At 41.2% G+C, this 23,234-nt stretch overlaps 3 protein-coding genes and 1 pseudogene across 3 annotated transcripts; 2 read left to right on the forward strand and 2 right to left on the reverse strand.

Annotated features, from left to right (window-relative positions):
• Nucleotides 1-408: 408 nt before the first annotated feature.
• Nucleotides 409-1,179, forward strand: LOC116212265. Its single transcript, XM_031546828.1, has one exon. The coding sequence runs from the start codon at nt 409-411 to the stop codon at nt 1,177-1,179; it is 771 nt and encodes a 256-aa protein (XP_031402688.1).
• A 5,991-nt stretch (nt 1,180-7,170) lies between these two features.
• LOC116210276 (cysteine-rich receptor-like protein kinase 2) lies at nt 7,171-11,058 on the reverse strand. Its single transcript, XM_031544125.1, has 8 exons — nt 10,843-11,058; nt 9,530-10,320; nt 9,284-9,397; nt 9,048-9,187; nt 8,753-8,963; nt 8,427-8,661; nt 8,197-8,347; nt 7,171-8,085 (listed from the first exon to the last, which is right to left on the reverse strand). The coding sequence occupies exons 1-8, from the start codon at nt 11,022-11,024 to the stop codon at nt 7,741-7,743; spliced, it is 2,169 nt and encodes a 722-aa protein (XP_031399985.1). The 5' UTR covers nt 11,025-11,058; the 3' UTR covers nt 7,171-7,740.
• A 2,507-nt stretch (nt 11,059-13,565) lies between these two features.
• On the forward strand, nt 13,566-16,180 carry LOC116211855 (annotated as a pseudogene).
• A 3,778-nt stretch (nt 16,181-19,958) lies between these two features.
• On the reverse strand, nt 19,959-22,065 carry LOC116210419 (high affinity nitrate transporter 2.5-like). Its single transcript, XM_031544285.1, has 2 exons — nt 20,708-22,065; nt 19,959-20,606 (listed from the first exon to the last, which is right to left on the reverse strand). Exons 1-2 carry the CDS (start codon nt 21,862-21,864, stop codon nt 20,240-20,242), a joined length of 1,524 nt encoding a protein of 507 aa, XP_031400145.1. The 5' UTR covers nt 21,865-22,065; the 3' UTR covers nt 19,959-20,239.
• Between the last annotated feature and the right edge of the window lie 1,169 nt (nt 22,066-23,234).

Consider the following 23,234-nt stretch of genomic DNA (forward strand, 5'->3'; position numbering starts at 1 on the left):
GATCCGACTTCAATTTCAGGTGAGAAATCGACTCCTAAGGGCCCTCTCAACTGGAAGAAAGTCTTCCCGAAAGTAAATCAAAATCTTGAATATTTTGAAGGCGCTGAGCATAGCAATGTGAAGCCTCCTTCGGAGTTTCTACAGTTTGGTGTTGATCAATGGTGTTTTACACTAATTGGAAGATTTTTGGGCAAAGCCCCTGACTTTGGAAAGGTTGCCTCGGTGGTCAATGGTTTATGGGGAAAACACGGGAGGGTGACAGTGAGTACACTGGGAGATTTGTTCATCTTCCAGTTCCCGTCTGAAGCAGTAATGTCTTGAGTTCTGGAGACGGGACCATGGCATGTAGAGAGAAAGTTCTTAATTTTGTAGAAATGGAGCCCTCATTTCACTGAGGAGGAACTAAACATGAGGAAAATGCCAATCTGGGTTCAATTGCGGAAAATTCCTCTGCAGTACTTCCATCCCAAGGGCATTAGCTACTTAGCGAGTGCCATTGGTAAGCCTCTTTTCATGGACAGAGCTACTGCTCTCCGATCAAGATTGGAATATGCAAAGGTATGTATTGAATTGGATGTTGATAAGGAAATCCCGGAGTTTCTGAATGTTGATTTGGGTAATAATCGCTCAGCAGAAGTTCTAGTGGACATTCCTTGGTTGCCAGACAAATGTGACCACTGCAAGGTCTTTGGTCATCGATGCAATAGCTCAACGGAGGTACCACCAGTAGCTGAGATAACTCCAAACGTTCAGCCTGCTGAGGAGAACTGTCCTACTGTAGAAGCTACATCCCCTGCCAGCCCAACTACTGTAGAAGAGACTCGGGCTGCTGAGACAACATCTCGACCTGCTGGCAAGGCCCGAGAGAGATGTATCGCTACTGAGAAAGCTTCCCCTGCTGTTGTCACAACTCTCACTGACCAGAATGAGTTCCTGGGAGACTTGATTAGTGAAAAGGGTAAGGTCCCTTTATCGTTTGAACTAGGCGAGGATGAGGAAGGCCGTAAGGGGGTCACCAGCTCTGATGATGACCGGGAAATCGCTACAATAGTTAAAGAGGCTCGGCCGGGGGAACAGCGGCAACCTAGAAGTGCATCGAAAGGAGTAGTCCAGGCAGTCTTGAAAGTGCAAGGATCAAGGAAGTCAAGGTTGGGTAAGGGTGGTAAACCTCCCAAATGAACCCAATGATTATAGCCTCGTGGAATGTTAGAGGGCTAAATGACCCTCTTAAATAGAAAATGGTTTATAAGTTTGCTCAGGACAATGACTTGGGGATTTTTGCTATCATTGAAACTCGGGTGAAGGAGGTGAACTGTAAAAAAATTGCAGATGGATGGAAAGGTTGGTAAATGTTTGAGAATTATCAGTTTGCCGGAAATGGTAGGTTGTGGTTAATGGTGCGCGAGGATTTGCAAGTTCAAATGCTAAGCAAGTCTGCTCAATTTATTCATCTTCTGCTCAATGTGCCTAAAGGAGTTGGCTGGATTGCGGTAACTTTTGTCTATGCTTCAAATGATATGATGGGGAGAAGGTTGTTATGGCATGATCTGCAGGTCGTCGCCGGAAGCATGAGTCACAGTTGGGTGTTGTTAGGAGATTTCAATGCTGTAAAGGATATAAAAGAGGTCAAAGCAGATGGGAGGGAAATTGCCATGGATCAAAGCATGCGGGATTTTGCGAACTTCATGAATTCAGCCGAACTCACTGACCATACCTCCATTGGATGCTACTATACGTGGAGCAACAAGAGACAAGAGGGTTTCCAAGCAAGGAAGATTGATAGAGTCTTGGTTAATGGAAAGTGGCTTCAAGGGCAAATAGCCTCCACCGTTGAATTCCTCCCTCCTGGTATCTCTGACCATTGCCCAGCTATGTTGAAATTTGGTGATAAGGAGAGTGCCGGCCCTAAGCCATTCAAATTCTTTCATTTCTGGACTGAACATCCAGAGTATATGGCACTAGTCAGGCGAGTCTGGACAGAGGCTCAGGAAGGTACTCCAATGGAAGTGCTTTACAAAAAGCTGAGGAGCCTCAAGATGCATCTAAAGGATTTCAACAGAACTGAATTTGGGAATGTACATACACGGATAAATGATTTGCAGTCTGAGCTCGCCCAGGTTCAAGCTACGTTGCTGGATAGTGATTGTATGCCTCCTGAATTGATCAAAAAGGAGGTGGACTTGCGGGTAAAGCTCCTAGAAGCAATCAACAGGGAGGAGAAGTTTTTCAGGCAAAAGTCTAGAGTAGCATGGCTAAAAGAGGGAGACCAGAACACCTCTTTTTTCCACAAAGCAGTAAAAGGTAGACATGCTCGAACTACCATACGAGCCCTATACTCTGCTTATGGCGCCAAGTTAGAAGGAGTGCAGGAAATTAAGGACGAAGCAATAAATTTCTATCAAGGCCTCCTGGGGAAAAAGGATGATTGTATTGAGGGGATCTCGACATCTCAGCTTTCTTCCATACTTAAACGGAAGGTTCCCCACTCAAAACGTCAAATGCATATGCTGCCTATTGCAGATGAGGAGATTAAAGCTGCCTTGTTCTCGATGGGGAATGACAAGTCACCAGGGCCTGACGGCTACACAGCATATTTCTTTAAACATGCTTGGCAAATTGTTCAGAAGGACTTCACTAATGCTGTGCAACACTTCTTCTCCTCAGGAAAGCTTCGAAGAGAGGTAAATTCAACGATTATAGCTCTTGTTCCAAAGAAGGAAAAAGCAAACTGCATGAGAGATTTCCGACCCATTTCTTGTTGCAATGTCGTCTACAAATGTATTTCAAAGGTGTTGGCAAATAGACTGAAGGAAGTGCTCCCAGATATTATCAGCTTAAACCAGACAGCATTTGTGCAGGGTAGAAAAATTTCAGATAATGTATTACTTGCTCACGAGCTTGTGAGGAATTATCACAGACAAGGAATATCCCCACGTTGTGCCATAAAGATCGATCTTATGAAGGCCTTCGACTCTTTAAGCTGGGAGTTCATTCTCAATAGTTTGGAAGCCTTAGATTTCCCGCCCTGCTTTCTCTGGTGGATTAAGGGATGTATCACCTCCCCTTATTTCTCTGTGGCTATCAACGGGACTCTAGCTGGTTACTTCCCTGGTGAGCGTGGAGTGAGACAAGGTGATCCGATATCCCCATATCTATTTGTCATTGCCATGGAGGCGTTCTCCCTCATCATGGATTTGGCTGCAGCTGAGGGTAAAGTCGGCTATCATCCAAGATGTAAGTCACTCCGTTTAACCCATCTCTGTTTTGCGGATGACTTGCTCTTATTCACTAATGCTTCCAAGGACTCCCTCGTTGCTATCCTTGATGTATTGAATACCTTCTATCATTGGTCTGGTCTGAAGTTGAACCCTGACAAATCTGAGATTTTTACGGGAAGTCTGAGGACTCTGTTTTTGACTTGGTGACTTGCTCTGATTTAAAAGAGGCTTACTACCTGTGAGATACCTAGGCCTTCCTCTTATTTCCGGGAAACTCTCTTCAAAGAATTGTGAAGCTCTTACCGAGAGAATCGTGGAAAGAATCAAGAGTTGGACTGTGCAGTATTTATCTTATGCAGGAAGGGTGCAGTTGATCAACTCTGTGCTCTTTAGTATGGCCAGCTATTGGTGTTATCACTTTATCCTCCAAAAAAAAGTCATCAAACTTGTCCAGCAGAAGTGTCGATCCTTCCTCTGGAAAGGTCTCGAGCAATTTGCAGGTGGGGGCAAGATCAGTTGGGAAACCATTTGCCTCCCAAAAGCTGAGGGAGGTCTTGGTATCAAGGACTTAACTCTGTGGAACAAGGTGTGCGTGTTGAAGAACTTATGGTCTCTCCTTATAAATTCGGGCTCTCTCTGGGTGGCTTGGGAAAACAAATACTTAACAAAAGGCAGTAGTCTTTGGTCTTTACGGATGCCTGGAGACTGCTCATGGAATTGGAGGAAATTAATGCAGATCAAAGCTCTTATGTTCCCTTATATTAGATACAAGGTTGGTTCAGGCAAAACTGTGTCTTTTTGGTACGATACCTGGCTAACTGTTGGCCCGTTGATCAAATATTGTTACAGAGGACTTCAGTGCTTCCCCTCACTCAGGGAGCATGCAACAGTTAGTGCAGTTCTGGTGGAAGGGCAATGGCACTGGCCGAGGAGTTCGGACCCACAAGCTACTTGTATTCGGGATTTGGCCACAGCTCTCGAATCTTCAAACCAGGACAGAGTCTTATGGACCCCTCAGAAATCTGGGCAATTCTCTATTGCAAATGCCTGGCAGTGTCTTAGATCGAGAGGCCCTAAAGTGGAATGGGGAAGTGCAATATGGTTTGATGGACATTTTCCTCGCTCTTCTTTTATTAGCTGGCTCAGTGTTCATAATAAACTAGCTACTAAAGATCGGCTATCAAAATGGGGGATTCAGCTTGCGTCAACTGAGTGCGAATTTTGCAGTATGCAGAGGGAGACTCCTGATCATCTTTTTTTTGAATGTCTTGTTACCCAAGAAATTTGGAAAAGTTTGCTAGCTCGAATCGGTTTACACCGAACTACGGTGAGTTGGAATACGGAAATCAACTGGATTGCTTCCCTTCGAGGGAAGAAGCTTGATGTCATTTGCCTCAAGCTTCTTTGGACTCACTACATATACTGTACATGGCGAGAGAGGAATGTCAGAATTTACCAAAAGCATATCTCTCCTCCAGCGGCAATAGTTCAGAAGGTCTTTGCAGATGTGAAAGCGAAGCGAAGTGTTTACCCCCGTTTTTCACAAAAAATTGTAAATGCTACGTTAGTCGGTCACATGTTTAACTCTTCTGATTTTGGTCACAACTATTTAGTTCCCTTTTTGGGGTAGAGTTTGGGGCTTAGTCTCTCATGTTGTACTGGGTTAATGGCCTCAGATGTAATCACTTTGATTAATGAAATTCGCCATTCATAAAAAAAAATCCAAGTCGACTCTTTAAAATCGGGACGTGTAATGGAAAAATCGATCCAAACACGAACATTGATATTTAAAGTATCGGCCTTAAAATTTGTTCTTTGAAACGAGAATGAACTCACACGAATTAATCTCATGCTCACTCGGCTTTAAGGGATAAAATCAATCAAATACACAAAAACTGGTTTAGTTGATCACTCAGACATAAAATTGACAAATTAAATTTTATTATGATCTTAGGATCATGATTTGTGTGTTTTGGGATGTTTGAATGCACTAATCAAAACCTCACACGAACTTGGTTAATGACGTAAAGTTGGTTTAAAAATCAGATTTTATTTCGAGACGATCGAGAATTAGAGCTCTTTCGAACGGTCCATCAATAGTCGGTTCAACAGCACGGAACTCAGGAACTAAAGCATTCGACATTTTCCTTAATCTAATTAATCTCACACACATAGTAAATTGGGACGATTCACTAGGCTAATTAACTCACTAGACATTTAAAATAGTTGCATGAACCGACTAATAATTTGTAAGGGAGTCAATAGAACATGAACTAATTATTGTACCCTTTTCTAAACCCACAATAGAACATGAACTAATGAGACGTGTGGTCCGTGTAGCATGAATATCTAGGAAGGACCCACGTGTCATGACTCGAGTCCTGACCCGATTTGAGGCGGCTCAGGTCGGAATGCGGGAGTTTTTCTTTGACCACTTCTGGGCAGACCGACCGGTCTTCTGGCTCCTTCAGGGTTTACACACGACCCTAGTGGATCTAGGGGATTGGTCGATACCGACTACCGGCCAAGGTGGTCCGCATCACGCAGTCTCATTTTTGCAAAATAATTTTTCCGTCTCAAGGGAAAAATTATTAGTTTATGATTTATCGAAAACCCTAGGGTTAGAGTGATCGAAACACTCCAAGCCACGAGTAAAGGCGGGTAGTCCGTGTAGGCACATGTCTTATCTGTAATGCCCTCTTTACTCGATCGGGGTGTTTTTGTCATTTTGACTTCGATTCGGGCACTTAGGAGCGTGCACCAGAGATGAGAGCGGGGACGGCCCAGAAAGGTTGTTAGGTCCTTCATAGGGCACGGGCAGAGACCTCGGCACTCCCGTGGTGTTTCGTGTTCCCATTTCCCTAAGTTTGTGCTTAGATTAGGTTTGTATGTAGTAAAACACGAAACCGAACTAATCACACACTCGACACATCAAACACAGGGGAATAGTTAGGCAAAACCCTACGTTTCAGGTTTTAAGCAAAAACACACTTCTGTCATAATTTGTTAATCTGTTAGTGTCACAAAATAGAACAACTTAAAATAAACCCACACACTTGGAGCTTGACAGTAGACATCATATCTGTCAAGTCCTTTTTGAGTAAAGCCGAATGCTACATGCCCTTTCAGGGCAGCCCATGGTCGATTTTCATCACATGTGTCCTCTTTGTTTTTGTCTGTCTAGGATAGAGACATGTATAATAAGCAACCTCGTTTATAATCTGATAATTCACATCACTTATCTGTTTTATCTGTTTTTATCTGTTTCTAACTATTTTTGTCTATTTTTATATGTTTTTATCAGTTTTGTCTGTTTTGTGACGGTTTCAGCTTGAACCAATAGGATACGGTTCACACGGGGTCCAACGCCTCAGCCATCGATCACGGAGTCCAATGCCCCCCTCACATTGAGTGCGTGCGACCCAGGCTCAGTATGTGGTCTAGCCAATCACCCGGGAGCTCGATCGGTCCCACGGCTATCTCGATGACCATTTAGTCCTCTTGGGATCCGTTAGTTCAATCGGGCTTGACCTCCAGCTCTTACGAGCCCGCGTCCCATTAATTTCGGTTTCGATCTTTCTAACCTCACGGTGAGCAGGAGAGGAATATTGGTCGATCATGAGTCGACCGTGATCAATTTGTTATAATTTATATTTATTATTCGAGAGCATAGTGCGAGGCATTTATTTGTACATTCATTCATGTAACGATCTTGGTCGACAAGCGAGAGGTTCGAGAGTCGAAACCCGTCGAGTCGGTTTATGGGTCCTTGAGATAAGCGGGACCACACGAATCAAGGGCCTGGTCCACACGGTGAACCGGTCATCATGGTTTGGTTAGCTGAGATGCGAGGGTGGTAGACCAATCCCCTGACCTAAGGATCCGTTCCTCTTTTGGTCTCATAGTGCGAATCGATTGCTTATTCGAATTTATGGTGTCAAATCGGGTAAGATGAGTGTAACCTAATCAAGCGGTACATAAACTAAAAATGGCAAATCTTACAAAAACTAGAGTACCGAAAGGGCGTTGGGATCCTGCACGTAACAGAATCTCCGAATTCGGAGCTCCTTGTTCGGCAAGATCATATGCCTTAGTAAACTAGGTGTATTCTTACCCCTAGACCCCGGGCAACTCACCGGTCCTCGACCTTCGGGTCGTAAACAGATAGTGACAACTCATTCTCATGCATGTCCATCGCACGTCTCCCGGGAAGGTGGACACTCCCTAGCCGTGCGATCAGTGCACGCATGCAGGCCCTGACATTATGAAATTCGGGTCTGCAGATCCCGATTTGCACCTGTTTGTACAAATAACTTGATTCCAGAATCATAAACTCGCCTCCTACTTCTACTTATAGGATGCTTAACTTTGTCAAGCTGCACACCTGCAACCTCATATCTGGGTCTTTTCTACCGATGCATCAACGGTTTCTCCCTTTTCTCCTTTTAATTCTTCATCCATTTTATCATAGCTCTGCTAGACGAAGTAGATGCTGTTCAAAGTGGGACAGATGAGGAAACGATCACCTAGGGTGGAAAGAACTGGTAGAGATGGTAGCAACAGAGTCGGAAGCTTTTTTGTTTGGGTTATAAGAGTGGTCATCGTAGATGTCATTAAGTTCCATGGTCTTCTCATCTGTGAAGGGTGGGTTTGAGGGCGCTGGGAGCTCTTCGTCCTTCTTTGTCAGCATCAGCAGAACTCTAGACATCGTAGGTCGCAAGGTAGGAGCTTGTTGGGTGCAGAGCAATCCTATGTGGATCACTCTTAGGACCTCGTTCTTGATGCTACTGCTGTTGTGGTAGTTGTGTAACATTAGGTTCGGGTCGTAGAGTTCCTCCACTGTACCGGCTTGAAAATGGTTCCATGTCTGCAAACCCCAGAAAGGAAAAATCAAGATGTAACAAATATTACGGAGGTTTCCACGCCATGAAATTCCGGTGTTGCTATCGAATTTACATACAGAGCAGTTGAAACTTACGATAGTGACGATGCTGTCCGAGTATTCAGCATTTTTGCCTCCGTTGTTTTGCCTTCCCGTGACAGTCTCTAACAGTAGCACACCAAAGCCGTAGACATCTGCCTTCTCCGTCAATTGACCGTAAGCAAGGTACTCTGGAGCCATATAACCCCTGTTCATCTCGATGGGTTAGCTTGGGCAGCAAGTTAACAGATTCAGAATGACCAAGTTCACTGTGGATTTATACTCACAGAGTTCCTGCAATTGCTGTGCTGATGTGGCTCTTGTCTTGTTGGAATGATCTCGCCAGCCCAAAATCGGCTATTTTAGCCCGGAGCCTCAAGTCAAGCAAGATGTTGCTCGACTTTATGTCCCGGTGAATGATCTTGATCTTCGGGTTCTCATGGAGACAGACTAAACCCTCTGCTGTCCCAATCATTATCTCTAGTCTCTTCTCCCAGTTCAGTGCCTTCCCTCGGTTTACATCTGACCATTTTTAATTCGGACATATGACCTCTCCTCTCGAAAAACCGAAAACATTCTTAGCACAGGCACAGATGAAGGTTCAGGCAGTTACCAAAAATGAAACGATCAAGACTCTTGTTAGGCAAAAACTCGTAGACAAGAAGGCTTTCGGGTCCCGAACAGCTGCAGCCCAACAACCGCACCAGGTTTTTGTGTTCCACGCTGCTAATGATGTTCACCTCATTGTAGAAGTCCTCTGCTCGGTGTCTGTTGTTGACGAAGAGCCTCTTAACAGCAATCTCCCTTCCATCAGCAAGAACTCCCTGAAACAGCAAAAAGAATATTGGATTGCTCAGTCGGGCGAACTCTGTAAGAATCTTTAGAACATTCTTAAAGGACTCAACTACCTTGTAAACTGTCCCGAACCCGCCTTGCCCGAGTTTGTTGGCACTGTCAAAAGATCCTGTTGCCTTCTCGAGCACAGAGTACTTAAAGTTCAAGCTGCTGTCGTGAAGTATCTTCACCAGCCTTTTTGCATCGTCTGGGCCTAGTAATCGAAGAAACATAGGCGAATCAGCGATCGAACTGGTATATGATATTCGTTTCATCACTTTGGATTGCTCGGCAGACTAGAGCATCTCACCTTTCCTTTTCTTCCTGATGTATCTCTGCTTCCAGATGAAAATTCCGATCGTTATTCCGACCGCCAAGACCACAAGGGAGCAAACGACTGACACCACGGTCATGATTATAGTCCCTGAGCAATTATTAACAAGGAATCCAATCAAAACGAACCCCGGAAATGAATATCTTTTTCCATGTGCTTCCAAGAAAAGAGTCATTGCCGATTGATGTAGAAGTTTAAATTCAGATGAAGTGCAGCAACTACCTCTGTTGCTCCCCTTTCCGGGTTCCTTATTGAGGAAGTTTGTGTCTGAGTACCTCATGAAGCAGCCGGTGTTCAGTGCCCGCCCCTCAGACCAGGGCAAGCACTTGAGTATTGAAGCGGACGCGTTCTCCAGGCAAGCCCTGCATGAACTCCGGTCCAGTGTCTTCCAGCAATTGGCGAGCACATAGGCTGACTCATTTACAGCACCAGACACGGCCAACTCTGCCCTGGCATAACCATTATTGCCTGGCGCATCTGCCACAGCCCGGGCCACAGCCTGCCTCGCAAAATTCTCAAACGAAGAACTCTTCCTCGTCTGGTTCCCGCATACAACCGTGTCATTGGGTCCGGTGTACTCCTGAAAGAAGCTGTAGTTCTGAGCCCGAAAGAAGCATCCGTCAAGGAATATCTGTCCCCCATTGTATGGATAGCACCGGGGGAATAAGGAACGTGCCTCGGCATAGCAGAAGTCGCAGTCAGACAGCGAGAGGTCCCCATAGCACTGGGAGAGCCCGTAGTTGGCATCGGGGCCGGAGCCTACAATCAATTTTCCGTAGCCTTTGGTCCTCATCTGTAGGCTTATGCTCTCCATGACGGCGACAAAGTTGGGGATGAAGATGGTGGTGTTGTGCTGGAGTTGTTTGGCGCAAATCATCTTGACCGTCTGCTTCCTCGGATCTCCTTCTGCTGGTTCATACACGAATATCGCCGCTGTGATGAGGACCATGAGGCAGAGGGAAGCTGACGTTCGAACCATCGTCGTCGTCGTCATCTCCGGAGTCTTTCTCTGGCTGGTCAAGAAGCAATTAACGTGTTATTAGTGGTAAGAATAAAAGAAAAGGAGATATTTACTGATAATCTTCTCACTGAAAAGAATTAAAAAAAAATCGCATGAATCTCGTAATTAGAAGTCGGCATGGCACTTGGGAGCGGAAACTGATCTCAACTTAACAAATAGACTAAGAAAACATTACTACCAAAAAATAGATTATGAGTACATTTTTTTCTTTTAAATGAACTAAAAAGAAGAAAAACCCAGGAGAGGGAAAAAGAAAAAGAAAATAATTTCCATTTCTTCTGAGAAAAACTGAGCAGAAGAAGATCAGTAGAAGACTTTTTGGAAACAATGAAAATCTGAATCTGCGAGAATTGGAACAGAACAGAGAGCTCAGGAAAAGAAACAGAGGTTTTTTTGGATCGACCCAGATGATTAATTAGCGATCGCTAATAAATTACTAGAGAGAAAAGCTCCATGGAAATTCAAGAATAATGATTGTTGAGGGACAGAGTGAGATCAGAGCCTCGTAACATACCTGGAGAAAGGTCCAGCCTTCAAGAGACACAGAGAAGGAGAGGAAGAGCGGGAGTAGCTCAATTTTGATTCCTTATTTAAAATGGGAACAAGGAGAGAGAGAGGAGGGAGAGAGATAAAATGGGGGTTGATAAAAGAATAAGGAGGAGAAGAAGAGAAAATCTGCCCAAAAAGCCAAGCCATTTTTTTTTGTCTTCCTTCGACTTCCCAGTCAACGACCGTGTTTAATCCCCAAAACACGGTTTAGTTTAGTGCTGAGTGGAGTGGAGTGGAGTGATGATGATGGATTAAGGGAATGGAATTTCTTCTTCTTCTTCTTCTTCTTCTTCTTCCTCCTCTGTGATTAAATTTGACTGGGAATGTCGATGATGATGACTGATTAACAGTGGAAATTGGGTTTGATTTACTAATTATGAAGAAGAAGAAGAAAAAGCAGAGAGAGACAGAGAGAGAGATGGTATATTTGGCTTAGACCACAAGAGTCATTAGCATATTGATTATTATTCCATGGGTGCAATTTCATGAGGTTTGACCCTCCCACTTCGGAGGGACCCTTGAGTAGAGGTCAACTTTATCTTTCCAGAACAGATTGATTTCGGAACAGCTCTTCTTTTTTTTTTTTTTTTGAAAGAATGTTCAATCATAGATCGGCAGTGACCGGTGAGAGTCCGGAGCCGGTGATCGACAGGTATTAACGATGACCAGAGGGGAGCCACTGAGATCAAGACTATGGACGCCACGGCTCATTTCTAGGGAATCGATTTGATAATTCTTCGCTAAGAATATGCATGGAGATCACGAATGGGGTGCAATGCGTTGGTGAGTTTATTGCGGATAAATTTCGACGATACCCCTTACAATTTAGTAAATAGTCAGCGACGCCCCATCCTTTAAAAATTAACCACACACCACCCATTCTTCCGCAATTGTGGAACTAAGAGTGCTTAATCGTCGCCACGTGGATATTGTGTCACTGTACTCCATAAAGTCGGATATATCCGGTCAGTCTATGGAGCACAATGACTCATCGTCCACATGGCGACGATTAAGCACTCGAGGTGCCATATCAGCGGAATGAGAGGTGGTGTGCGGTTAATTATAAAAAGGGGGTGTTACTGACTATTTACTAAATTATATGGGGCATCGTCGAAATTTACTCATTTACTTGAATATTTAGTTCAAAGGAGTTATGGGACCTCCTAACATAACAATGAGTTATGGTAACACGTTAATTGCTTTCAATTTAAGTGTTTAGTATTTCAACTAACATATTTAATGCTTTTTATTATTCGTGATTAATATAAGTATTTATTATTTATATCCTCAATTTAAATATTTAGTACATCAATTCAACTGTTTAACATTAGATTAGATATAGCTAATCCAACCAACTAATTATAGTTAATTTTATTTCAGTGGGGTCCAATTTCTTCTTTATTTGTGCTTAAAGAATGACTTTGGAGATGACCCTTATAATTGGACTCGCAATCAGTGTGATGACCCGAATAATTGCCCTTAGCATGTACGTGCATGGCAGATCGAGTTCATATCGGATCAAAATTGGGATTCAAACATTTAGCTCGAATCACACATTTTTAGCGAACGTACGCTCTCACAGAGTATGGTGCAGTTTGTCGCACAACTTAATCATCTCGGAACATTACTGGTATTGCCTAAGGCAGGCTTTCGTGCTGGAATGGAACTATGTTGGTTAGGTACGAATGGCGACCATATTTATATCCATGAGATGCATGGTGTGCAGCAATAGCGTGGTATGCTATATCACGTGGACAGGGATGAACATTCGCAAGGTGGTAGCGTGAAAAGGCTGTGGAAAGCCGAGTTAATCCCAACATGTCGATCGGGGACCGCCCCGTTGGGCTTCAGTGGCGCAACCGCTCTCTCCTTCTCGACCCGGTGAGGACCCAGCCCAAAACATGTAGAATGGGGATTTACTTAAAAGATTTGCCGCAATTACAAGCCATCATAAATTATGTGACCAATAAAAGGAAAATCATTTGCGTTGCGTAGGAAATATGAATATACATATGTAATTGCTATTCGTACTTCGATGAAATCGCCATGGTTCGAAAACCACGAAAACTGAAATAGTATTCCTCAATACGAAATGTCAAAAGTCTATCAGGTGGAATGATGAGGCTCTCCATCGGGTGGCCGGTGGTCCTTGTGTAGTCTTTGAAATTCTACTTCTATGCATGAGCAGATTCCCACTTCGTAGTGCATCGGGAAGAAGTCATGATAATATAGTTAACGAGATTATTGTTGCAGGTCATGAGATAAGGTGGTGGTTTCCTCCTCTTTCAAAGTATCAAATTTGAACAATATCAAGCTATTGCGGAAATCAATTCTTAATTACAAATACGATCAATCGGTAGTTTATAACTTATTTAAACCAGCCTGAATATTAGGTGAGTCTTCAGCTCATGAAATCTCCCATGGTTGCACTCCAAAAAATAGATTGTCTACTTTTTTCCCAAAAAAGAAAAAGAAAAAGAAAAAGAAGAAGAGCAAACCTAAGAAACAAAAAATGATTATATAAGGACACATCTTATATTGCGAAGCACTAACCGGCCAAAAAGAGAAAAGATGCAGAGGGCTATTTCAGTCATTTCATCCCCAAAGCCAACCGCCTATAACTGCCTGGAAGAAGAATAGTAGAAAGCACCATGAGGTTCTTTCTCCTATCGGAAACTAACATTGCAACCACAAACAAAGAAGCAAAACGAGGGCCCAACTCTGCCTGCACCTTCTCTGCGTTCTTCTCATTGCCCTGCAGCTAACAACGCACTATGTAGCCCTGATCGAGGCTAAGAGGCGTCACGGGAAGAAGGCCCCCAAGTCTCACAAGCCCCCAAAGCATAGAGGCCGCCACAAGGCCGATCATGGTCCCTCGAAGGGCCCTGCCATGGCACCTCCAGATGAGCCAAGCATTTTCGATGTCCTCTCTTATGGAGCCAAGGGTGATGGAGAGTCGGACGATTCTAAGGTCGGTATAAAATCCTTGTCATATCTTCACTGTGTTAATAGATAATGAGTTTGTATATAGTGAAAATTTGATCGGTGGAACTGATTAATGTTGAATGAGAAACAGGCGCTCGTGGCTGCGTGGAAAGCGGCTTGCAAGGTCCCCTCGTCTACCTTGAGAATCCCACCAGAGCTCAAGTTCACTCTTCAGGGCCCTTGTGCCTCTGATCTTGTTCTGCAGGTGATTTGCTACTGCTCTTTTCAATTCCTGTGTGGCACATTACATTCGGTCGTGACCATTGATATCAGCTTGGAACATAAATCGAGTATCATGTTTTATGTGCTTATAGAACAGGGAAGAACTGACCGTATATGTAATTGAATAATTGCCAACAGATAGATGGGACATTGTTAGCACCTCCGAAAGTTGGCTCATGGCCAAAGTCGAGCTGGTTCCAGTGGCTGAATTTCAAGTGGGTCCAAAACTTCACAATCCGTGGCACTGGTATGGTCGATGGTCAGGGCTCCAACTGGTGGAGTCTCTCCGATCAAGTGCAACACATCCAGGTTCGATTTATGTACAACAATTTCTTTTCGACTTAGGCTCAATTAACTATTTCAGGAAGATTATTATCCGTCCTTATTTCAGTTGCGCACTCACCTTTATAAATTCGTAAGTTCGGAGCCGACATTGGGAATGGGAAAGGACCTAATAATGCATAAATTATAGATAATAATGGCTCTGTAGTCTAATCTACATATATACACCATTAGTTTCTAAGTTAAGTTTTTTCTACTCTTTTTTTTTTTTTTTCCTGCAGAGGAAATTAAAACATGTTCCTGATATGAAACCTACGGTATGTCCAGCCCCTCGTACTCCTATTTTACATTGTGCAGCCGTAGTTTTAAGCTCTACAGCAACCTCACGTGTCGATGCATCTCATTTCTAGCCTATCTGAGACAGGCCGTGAGATTTTATTCGAGCTACAATGTGACAGTCAGAGACATCAGCATCGTCAACAGTCCACTGTGCCATCTTAAGTTCGATAACTCTGCAGGTGTTAAGGTCACGAATGTTACAATCTCATCACCTGGTGACAGCCCTAACACGGACGGCATCCACCTGCAGAACACACGGGATACCGAAATCGAACACTCAAACATCGGCTGTGGTAAGTGACCGATTAATTATGAATAATGAAATGCAATTTGCGCCTTAGTACATTTAATTTTACTGATTAGTTGTCGGTGTGTAGGAGATGACTGTGTATCCATACAGACTGGTTGCGCCAACGTACATGTTCATCATATAAACTGCGGCCCTGGACATGGGATAAGGTAATCCATTATTGATTAATTTATTAATTTTTCATTAAACAATTTACTGACTTTTCCAAAGGAAAAGTAAAGAGATTAAAAGGATCCCATCACTCCTCAGGAGTGATAATGTAATATTTTAATTTGAATTAGCTAAATAAAAAGCTAATAATTTCTTTAACTATCTCTTGAAAATTGAAGGGCTTGAAATTAATTAATTAAATTAATTACTTATCTTTTTTGGAGTTACGTACAGCTTAGGAGGACTGGGCAAAGATAAAAGCGTTGCATGTGTGTCGAATATCACCGTTGAGAACAGTTCATTGCAGAGTACTATGTACGGTCTAAGGATCAAGACATAGCAGGTAAATTAATAATACCAATAAGCTATAGGACATAATTTTTTTATTAAAATCACGGATATTTTCTAATATAATGGTTGGGACTAATCTTGTACATACATTACTTTGACAATATACATGTATGTAATCGAAGTTATGGTCCTATCCTTGAAGGGAGGGCTTGGATTTGTCGAGAACGTATCGTTCTCGAACGTGCAAGTCTCCAATGTGAAGGTCCCAATCGCGATCGACCAATACTATTGTGACAAGGTCTACTGCAGAAACCAGTCGAAAGCTGTCGCGATCACTGGCGTGAAGTTTGACCAGATCGTGGGTACCTATGCAGTCTAACCCATCTACCTCGCATGCAGTCGCAATGTCCCATGCACTGACGTGAACCTCATAGGTGTCCAGTTGAAGCCTTCCCCACGGTCCGAAGTGGCCTTGCGGCAGACACTGTGCTACAACTCGTATGGGAAGTCGACGTCTCCACTGCTTCCTTCGAGCATTGATGGATGCTTGAGGAACGAGAGCGGCTCCATTAAGAGGACGTTGAGGTCTCACGAGATGTTATGTCGGTGACTAAACGTGCGCACTGACTTAAAGGGTGCATTTGATTTTAGAATTAAAGTGAGTTTGATTTTGATTTTGATTTTGATTTTGATTGTAGAAAATGACAAATGAGATGAGATTATAAATTTGACTTGAGAAACGTGTATTTTTGTTATGTAGTGTGTTGAGTTAAAATCAAAATCATGATTCTAAAATCAAACTTACAAATCAACGTCCGCCCTGAATTCTGATTTCCTTTTTGGAAGTCCTTTTTTTGTTTTTTTTTTAAATAGAAGGAATGATTCCCTTCCTGCCGCCATTTTTTGAATGCAGGAAGGTGATGTATGTTGTAGATTCTGCGTTTTCCTTATCTTATCCATGTTCTAATAACATTTCATAATCCATCCATCCATCCATCCATATCCATATATAAGTAAATAAATACCCTCTCATTAATGAAAAAAATTATTTAAATAATATATTAAAAATTTAAAAGAATTGGTTTAATCAAATCAAGCCCAATTATAAAAACCTAATATCTTGTCGACTTATTAGAAATGGCCCAATTTAAAAATTAAGTGACAATTAAGTATACTAAAAATTAATTATTTAATTACGTATTAACCTAATTTTTATTATTATAAGGGTGAAATTATTGTAATATGTGAAATTATGGTAATATAAAAAATAAAAAATGAAAAATAAAAAATAAATATTGTCATCCAATTTTGTATTTAAAAAATACGTAACTAGTTTTGTTTGAATATCTCGAAAAATATGTATGTTGTGCAATTATTAGATAAATACATAATGCATTGAGACCGTTAGTTAGAAAATATTTGTAGAACCATTGAAAATTAGTCTAATTTTATTGCATGATTATAGAATGAAGTTTCGAATTAACTCCAAGCATATTTTATTATAAGGGTCAAATTGTTGTAATATAAAAAACAAAAAATATATATTCGAAATAAGAATGTCATCAAATTTTTGTATTTAAAAAACACATACACAATTTTGTTTGAATATCAATAAAAATATGCATATTATACATTGATCGATTAGTTATATATATAATGTATTGAGACCATTAGTTAAAAGATATTTATCAAACCATTCAAAATTAGTATAATTTTATTACTTGATTATCGAATGAAATTTCAAATTAACTTTCAACATATTTTATCGTGTTAAAGAGTAAATATATGTTTCAAAAATTAGAATAATTTTATAAGAAAGAATATATATATATATAGATATATATATATGTGTGTGAGTGTGTGTGCGCGTGTTAAAAATGAACATATATATAAACACCAAATGATTTAAATACTAAGAAAAGAATTGATGATATATATATATATATATATATGGAATTTCTAAAATTATCATGATCCTATGAAAGAACAAATTTATAACATAATACTATTAACTGATAAAAAGTAAAAATAAAATATAAAGAAAAAGGACATTATAAACAATGTTTTAAAAATACAAATTTATATTCTATTTATAAAAATTAATATATGTGATAAATTTATAGTAACGGTTAATTTAAAAATGTGATGCATATTAATTGAATAGAAATTATTATTATAATAAGTTTTATTAAAAAAATTATTGAAGATTATTATATATATTAAAATTAAAAATTGAAAATTATTATTATTTTGTATAAAATAATTAATGTTTAAAAATATGAATAATTATGATAAAAATGATATAGAGATATATGAATATGAACACGTGAAATGCACGAAAAAAAAAAAGAACTAGTTGTCAGTAATTTCCTTTCCTTTTTCCTTTTTCAGTACCTAATTTCTTCCAATAACTAAAAATAAAAGAAAAAATAATATATTTTTATGTCCTGTTGGGATATTTTATAAGTAAGAATAGAGAAAAAGTTTATGAAAGAGTAGGAAACACGTCATACATCCACTCATCCAATAGTATTCTTCCATTTGTTCTCTGCACAATTTGCAATCTGCACTGTCAGTATTTAGTGTCCCATAAATTAATTAATTAGTTAACTAGTTAATTAATTAGTGAGTTAATTGATTAATTAATTACTTAATTAAATGTTCTCTCACCTTACTGAAGCATATTGTCCGCCCACAGATCAATGGCTAGATCATACACTTGACCATTGATGGGTCATTTGCTATTTTCTTCCTAAAGAAACCTCAAACAGATACAATTAAGAACATCTCGCAAACCTCTGGTATTGTGACAATCGTTCGCGAGTCGGAATGACTCGTTCTTGAGTCGGAATGTTGCAAAGCGCTAGAAGAAAGCTGTTGCGGTCCCGACTCTGCTTCAGCAGATTATGCAACTTGTGAAGAGGGTTCGATCAATTCCTAAGCGGGAACTAAACGGGAAGTTTCACTTGCTACAAAGAGTTTTATGTAAATGTCTTAGTCTTGAAGTTTCTTTCTAGCTGTTAATTCTTAGCTGATGATTGTTCATGATAAGTGAACATTGTACATACTTTTGGTTAGAAATGCCTAGAATATAGAGTCTGCTTAAAAATGCACTTTTACTGAGGCTTCAAAAAAAATATTTCGTATTATTTAGCAAGGTAACTTACTATTTAACAACAAACTTATTGTATTTAAAATAATAAATTTCTTACAAAATAAAAAGTTTTTTATGATTTAATAAATATTTTATTATATTTAAAAACAATAAGTTTATTATTAAATAATAAATATCTTGCTATTTAACAAGGATTTTTTATTTTATCACCGGTAATTATCCGATAACTTATGACGTGACAGTCTCTGATTGGACTCAACAAAATCCTCCTGTTAAGGAGGCAACAGAGAGAAATTTATCTCCTTTTGGTTTAATGGAAGAGCATACACACTTATCCAAAAAAACAAAAAGCGCTAGACTGCCACGCCAATAAGAACTGTATGTGGCCCTAATCAACTGCCGCTTCAGCAAAAGGCAAAAAAAAAAGAAGGGAATATCCTATTTTGAAAGGTGTAAATGTTATTATCCTTGCAAAATTACAAGTATGGTTTCTGGAATTTACCTTTCATAAAAATATTAAGCCATTAGACGACTACGAGGGATAGCAAGCTCGAAAAGTCGATTGATTAATGATAGTATTCGGATGAGTAACACCAAATAAAAATGCATATAAATGAAAAATTGAGCCAAAAAGAATTTATGAATTCTCACTTACAAGTTATAATTATTTCGATTAATTATCATTCATTTACGGTAGATAGAACAATTATTCATTTACCTTTCTTTTCGTGTTTGTTTTTTTTTCTCTAGTTTAATCTCCAAAGATGCGTTCTGTTCCCTTTCTCGTGTCCTCTTAAACAACGTTGTTGTCAACACATTTTTGTCCTTTTCGCCACTAAATTCCACGTATTGAAGCTGAAAGAAGATAAAGTTGGTACCCTTAAAATTTCCTATGTGTGTGATATTTTTAAAAATTAATAAGAATCGGATATTTTATGACCTGTTTGTTTTCAAAGTTAAAATTATAAAAATTTTAAATTTAACTTTAACTCAACACACTACACAACAAAAATACATATTTTTCAAGTAAAAAATTTTAACTTTAACTTTAACTCAACACACTACACAATATTTGTCAATTTTCACGATCAAAATCAAAATTACTTTAACTCTGAAATCAAACACACTGTTAATGTCTTTGTGATTTTACCATGTGAACTTCGTTACATATAATCGTTATATATAAGACTTTTTCATCAAAGAATGTATAGAACAGTGATGTATGCCTTTGTTCGGTGACCAAGAGATCCCAGATTCAATATTCATGTAGGACTCTTTGTTCGGTGACCAAGAGTCTCATTTGTAACAAAAAAAAAAGTCCAACTAATTCTGTATGGATCACTTAATAGAACTCGCGAATTCACCCAAAGATAAAAGAAAAAGAATAGCTCAAAATACCAACAAAAATAAAAAGGGACCAAAAAGAGGAGGATGAGAGCTTTGGTTTGATCACGTACGAACTCTTCGATTCATGCATTACCCCTAACTCCATACAACTCAACTGAACACATAATAATAATAATAATAATAATAATAATAATAATATGAAAGAGCAGCAGAACTTACAATTTCACACTAACAATCACAAGACAATACAATTCAAAATTATATACGTTCTAGGTTCTTATTATTATTTATCTCTGTGACATGCTTACGAATTCGGGTTTCTTAGTAGTTATCTTCGACCTGGGAGGCCGCAACAGGTCCTCCCCTGCTGCCCCGCTCGCTCCTGCTGTTATTGGCGAACTTCATGCTCTGGAGATGGTACCCTTGGCTCTGCTCCTCCTCGCTCCACTCTGCCTTGTAGTAGTGCTCCTCGGTCGCTTCTTTCTTCGACGATGGCCCGCAGAACATTCCACCCCACTGCGGGAAGTATATGAACATAATGGGGATAGTGCAGGCTATGATCATAACTCCCATCAGCGTGATCCCCGTTTCCTTCGAGTATTTCGACCCTTTGAAGAAGATCAGCTGCGTGAGCACTGCTCCCACGTTGCCTCCTCCCCCAGTCATGCCCGAGATCACCCCCAGCGACCTGAAATATCAATAGGATACTTGGATACGGAACTTTGTGCTACGATGCTATATATGCATGTTGGGAGATTTGCTGTACAGATACAATTATACCCAGCGTACCTTCGGGAGACAAAAGGGACAACCCCGAAAGTGAGACCACAGGCGGCCTGGACGAATATAGAGAATAAGATCATGACGAAGATCGATGCCCAAAGGGAGCTCACTACACCGAGAATGATGCAGAAGACGCCTCCCAGGGTCTGCACGATCCACAGAGCCCAAAGCCTTCCCCTCATCCCGAACTTCCTTGCCATCATGTCAGAGAAGATCCCTCCTCCCGGCCTAGAGAAGAAGTTCGCGAGACCAAACGAGGCTGCAATCAGTCCTGCAGAGTGGAGCTTGAGGTTGAACCGATCGTAGAAGTACTCTGCAATGATGTTGTCTATGGTGAGCTCGACCCCGAAGCAATACCCATAGGTGAGTGCGAAGATCCATGCCCGGTAGTTCGTGACTCCGTGGTAGAACACCTTGGAGAACTTGTCCTTGGCCTTTTCCCCGGCCTTCTCAAGCTTGTGAAAGTTGCCATCAGGCATGTCCTGCCCGAAGAGCACGACGGCGAAGGCGGACAAGGTCTGGAATAGGGCCGGTATGAAGAATGCTATCCTCCAGGCAGTGAACTTGACGGCCCCAATGTCCCGGATCAACACAAACACAAGGGGCATGATGAGCTGCGTTGCCCCGCCTCCAAGGTTACCCCACCCGGCTGCCACCCCGTTCGCAGACCCCACCACACGAGGAGAGAACATTGAGCTCATCCAGAACTGGGTCGACACGAACGTGGCCAAGGAGAAACCCACGAAGAACCGGACCAGGAGGAAGGAGACGGCGGAGTTGGCCACGGCAAAACAGTACATTGCTGGGGCTGTGAGTAGGCACAGGCAGGCAGAGGCCAGCCGGGGACCAAAGAGGTCGCAGGCCGTCCCCATTGCCACACGAGCGAATACTGCCCCCGACACCGAGGCAATCCCAGCGTTCCCGATGTCAGTGGCGGTCAGGCTGAGGTTGTCCCTTATCACGGGAAGCAGGGGCGGCGCCGCAAACGTGGAGACGAAGCACGCGAAGAAGGAGACCCACGACAGGTGGAACGCTCTCATGTGGGGCTTCGCAAACGAGAAGAGCGGAAACACCGTTGCCTTGTGCTCAGAGTCCACGGGCAGGGCGAACTTCGTATCCCGCTGGGACTCGACATTGATGCTCGAAACCTCCATGGATGGCATAAAATTAGTTCAGTCAGTTCTGGGATTGAGAAAAGACTCTCCCCTGATGAACTTTATATAGTGCCTAAGTTCCTATCTAGGGGATTTCATTGCCCGTGAGCTATTGGACTTATCCAATGTAAACGTTCGAGCTTGTAGTTGTAGTGGAGCTGATAGGATACTATCTGCATAATATATGAAACAATAATAACAGCCCTAAATATCTCTATTAAGTGGAAACTATCTTCCTTTTTTTTAACCTTTCCAAGGAAAAGAAAAAGTACCTAATTTTTCATAAATTTGTGATTTTCTATTTATTTTTCCATATAAGATTTTAATTCTATCGTTCGCTCACACGACGCAACATATGTTCTTCTACACTTGTCATCACGTGACATTTGTCCTTATGCTCTTGTCCTTAATAACTGATTATGAGCCGAACTTTCTTTTATTATTATTTTTCATATTAGAGCACGGGAGCACAAACTGACCACCATTGGTCAGGCTTACTCTTCTGCGCTCGGACCTACCAGCCACGAGTTCCGCACACTCAGGCTAAGACAAACCACACGAGGTGCACTTTGATCGCCCTCGCATTGGGTCTGACTTGGTGTGAGCGCATGTGGTGTCAATTCACATTGATGCATTGTTGACACCTAAAAAGTTTGAGTTTATAGTGTATCGTGCAAGTTTTAAAACTTTTCACTTGATTTATAAGCAACTAGACCCATATTTAACCTAAAATTAGTTCAAGGTTATAATTAGTGGTACACAATTTCCCTTCTAATTTTGTGATTTTTCATATATTTTTTCAGGTGAACTTCTTACTATAACTGAAAAATGCAGTAGCTACTTGCCAATTAAAATATGGTTGTGGCTAGAGGAACATATCGAAGCAACACTGCCTGTCTTTTGAAGGTTAGCAGAAATCAAATGATCGACAGCTGGGATAATGTCAACGTGGGAATTGGAAAATCGGGAGGGTGAGAGTGGCTTTCTGGCCGAAAAGAAAGGCAAACAAGGAATCAAATTCCGCCGAGTCGCAGGAAACTGTACGGAAGACTAATTGATATTCAAACGTTTGTGATGGTGAAGTGCTAATATTCAATGAGATGCTGTGGGAGCGAAGCAAGAATATTAATGTTAAATTTGCAAGTTGGCTGCAAACGAAGCATTGACTTCGATTCGCGATTGACACACGGAGCGTCATGTTCGTTTCCGATACGTTAGATGTAACGGCACGTCGGTTTCAGATACTTTTCTCGAATCTGATAGGTGTGGTCCGTTAAAGTCCCTTGCATGTACGGCGCAGAAGACCACTCAGCAGTAAGTACACTAGTTTTGGAGTTCGCCCGTCGAAGAACATGCATGAATTCTAGAAGACGAATTAT

This window comes from Punica granatum, chromosome 6 (assembly GCF_007655135.1).
Source record: "Punica granatum isolate Tunisia-2019 chromosome 6, ASM765513v2, whole genome shotgun sequence".
In the NCBI taxonomy this organism is placed as follows: domain Eukaryota; kingdom Viridiplantae; phylum Streptophyta; class Magnoliopsida; order Myrtales; family Lythraceae; genus Punica; species Punica granatum.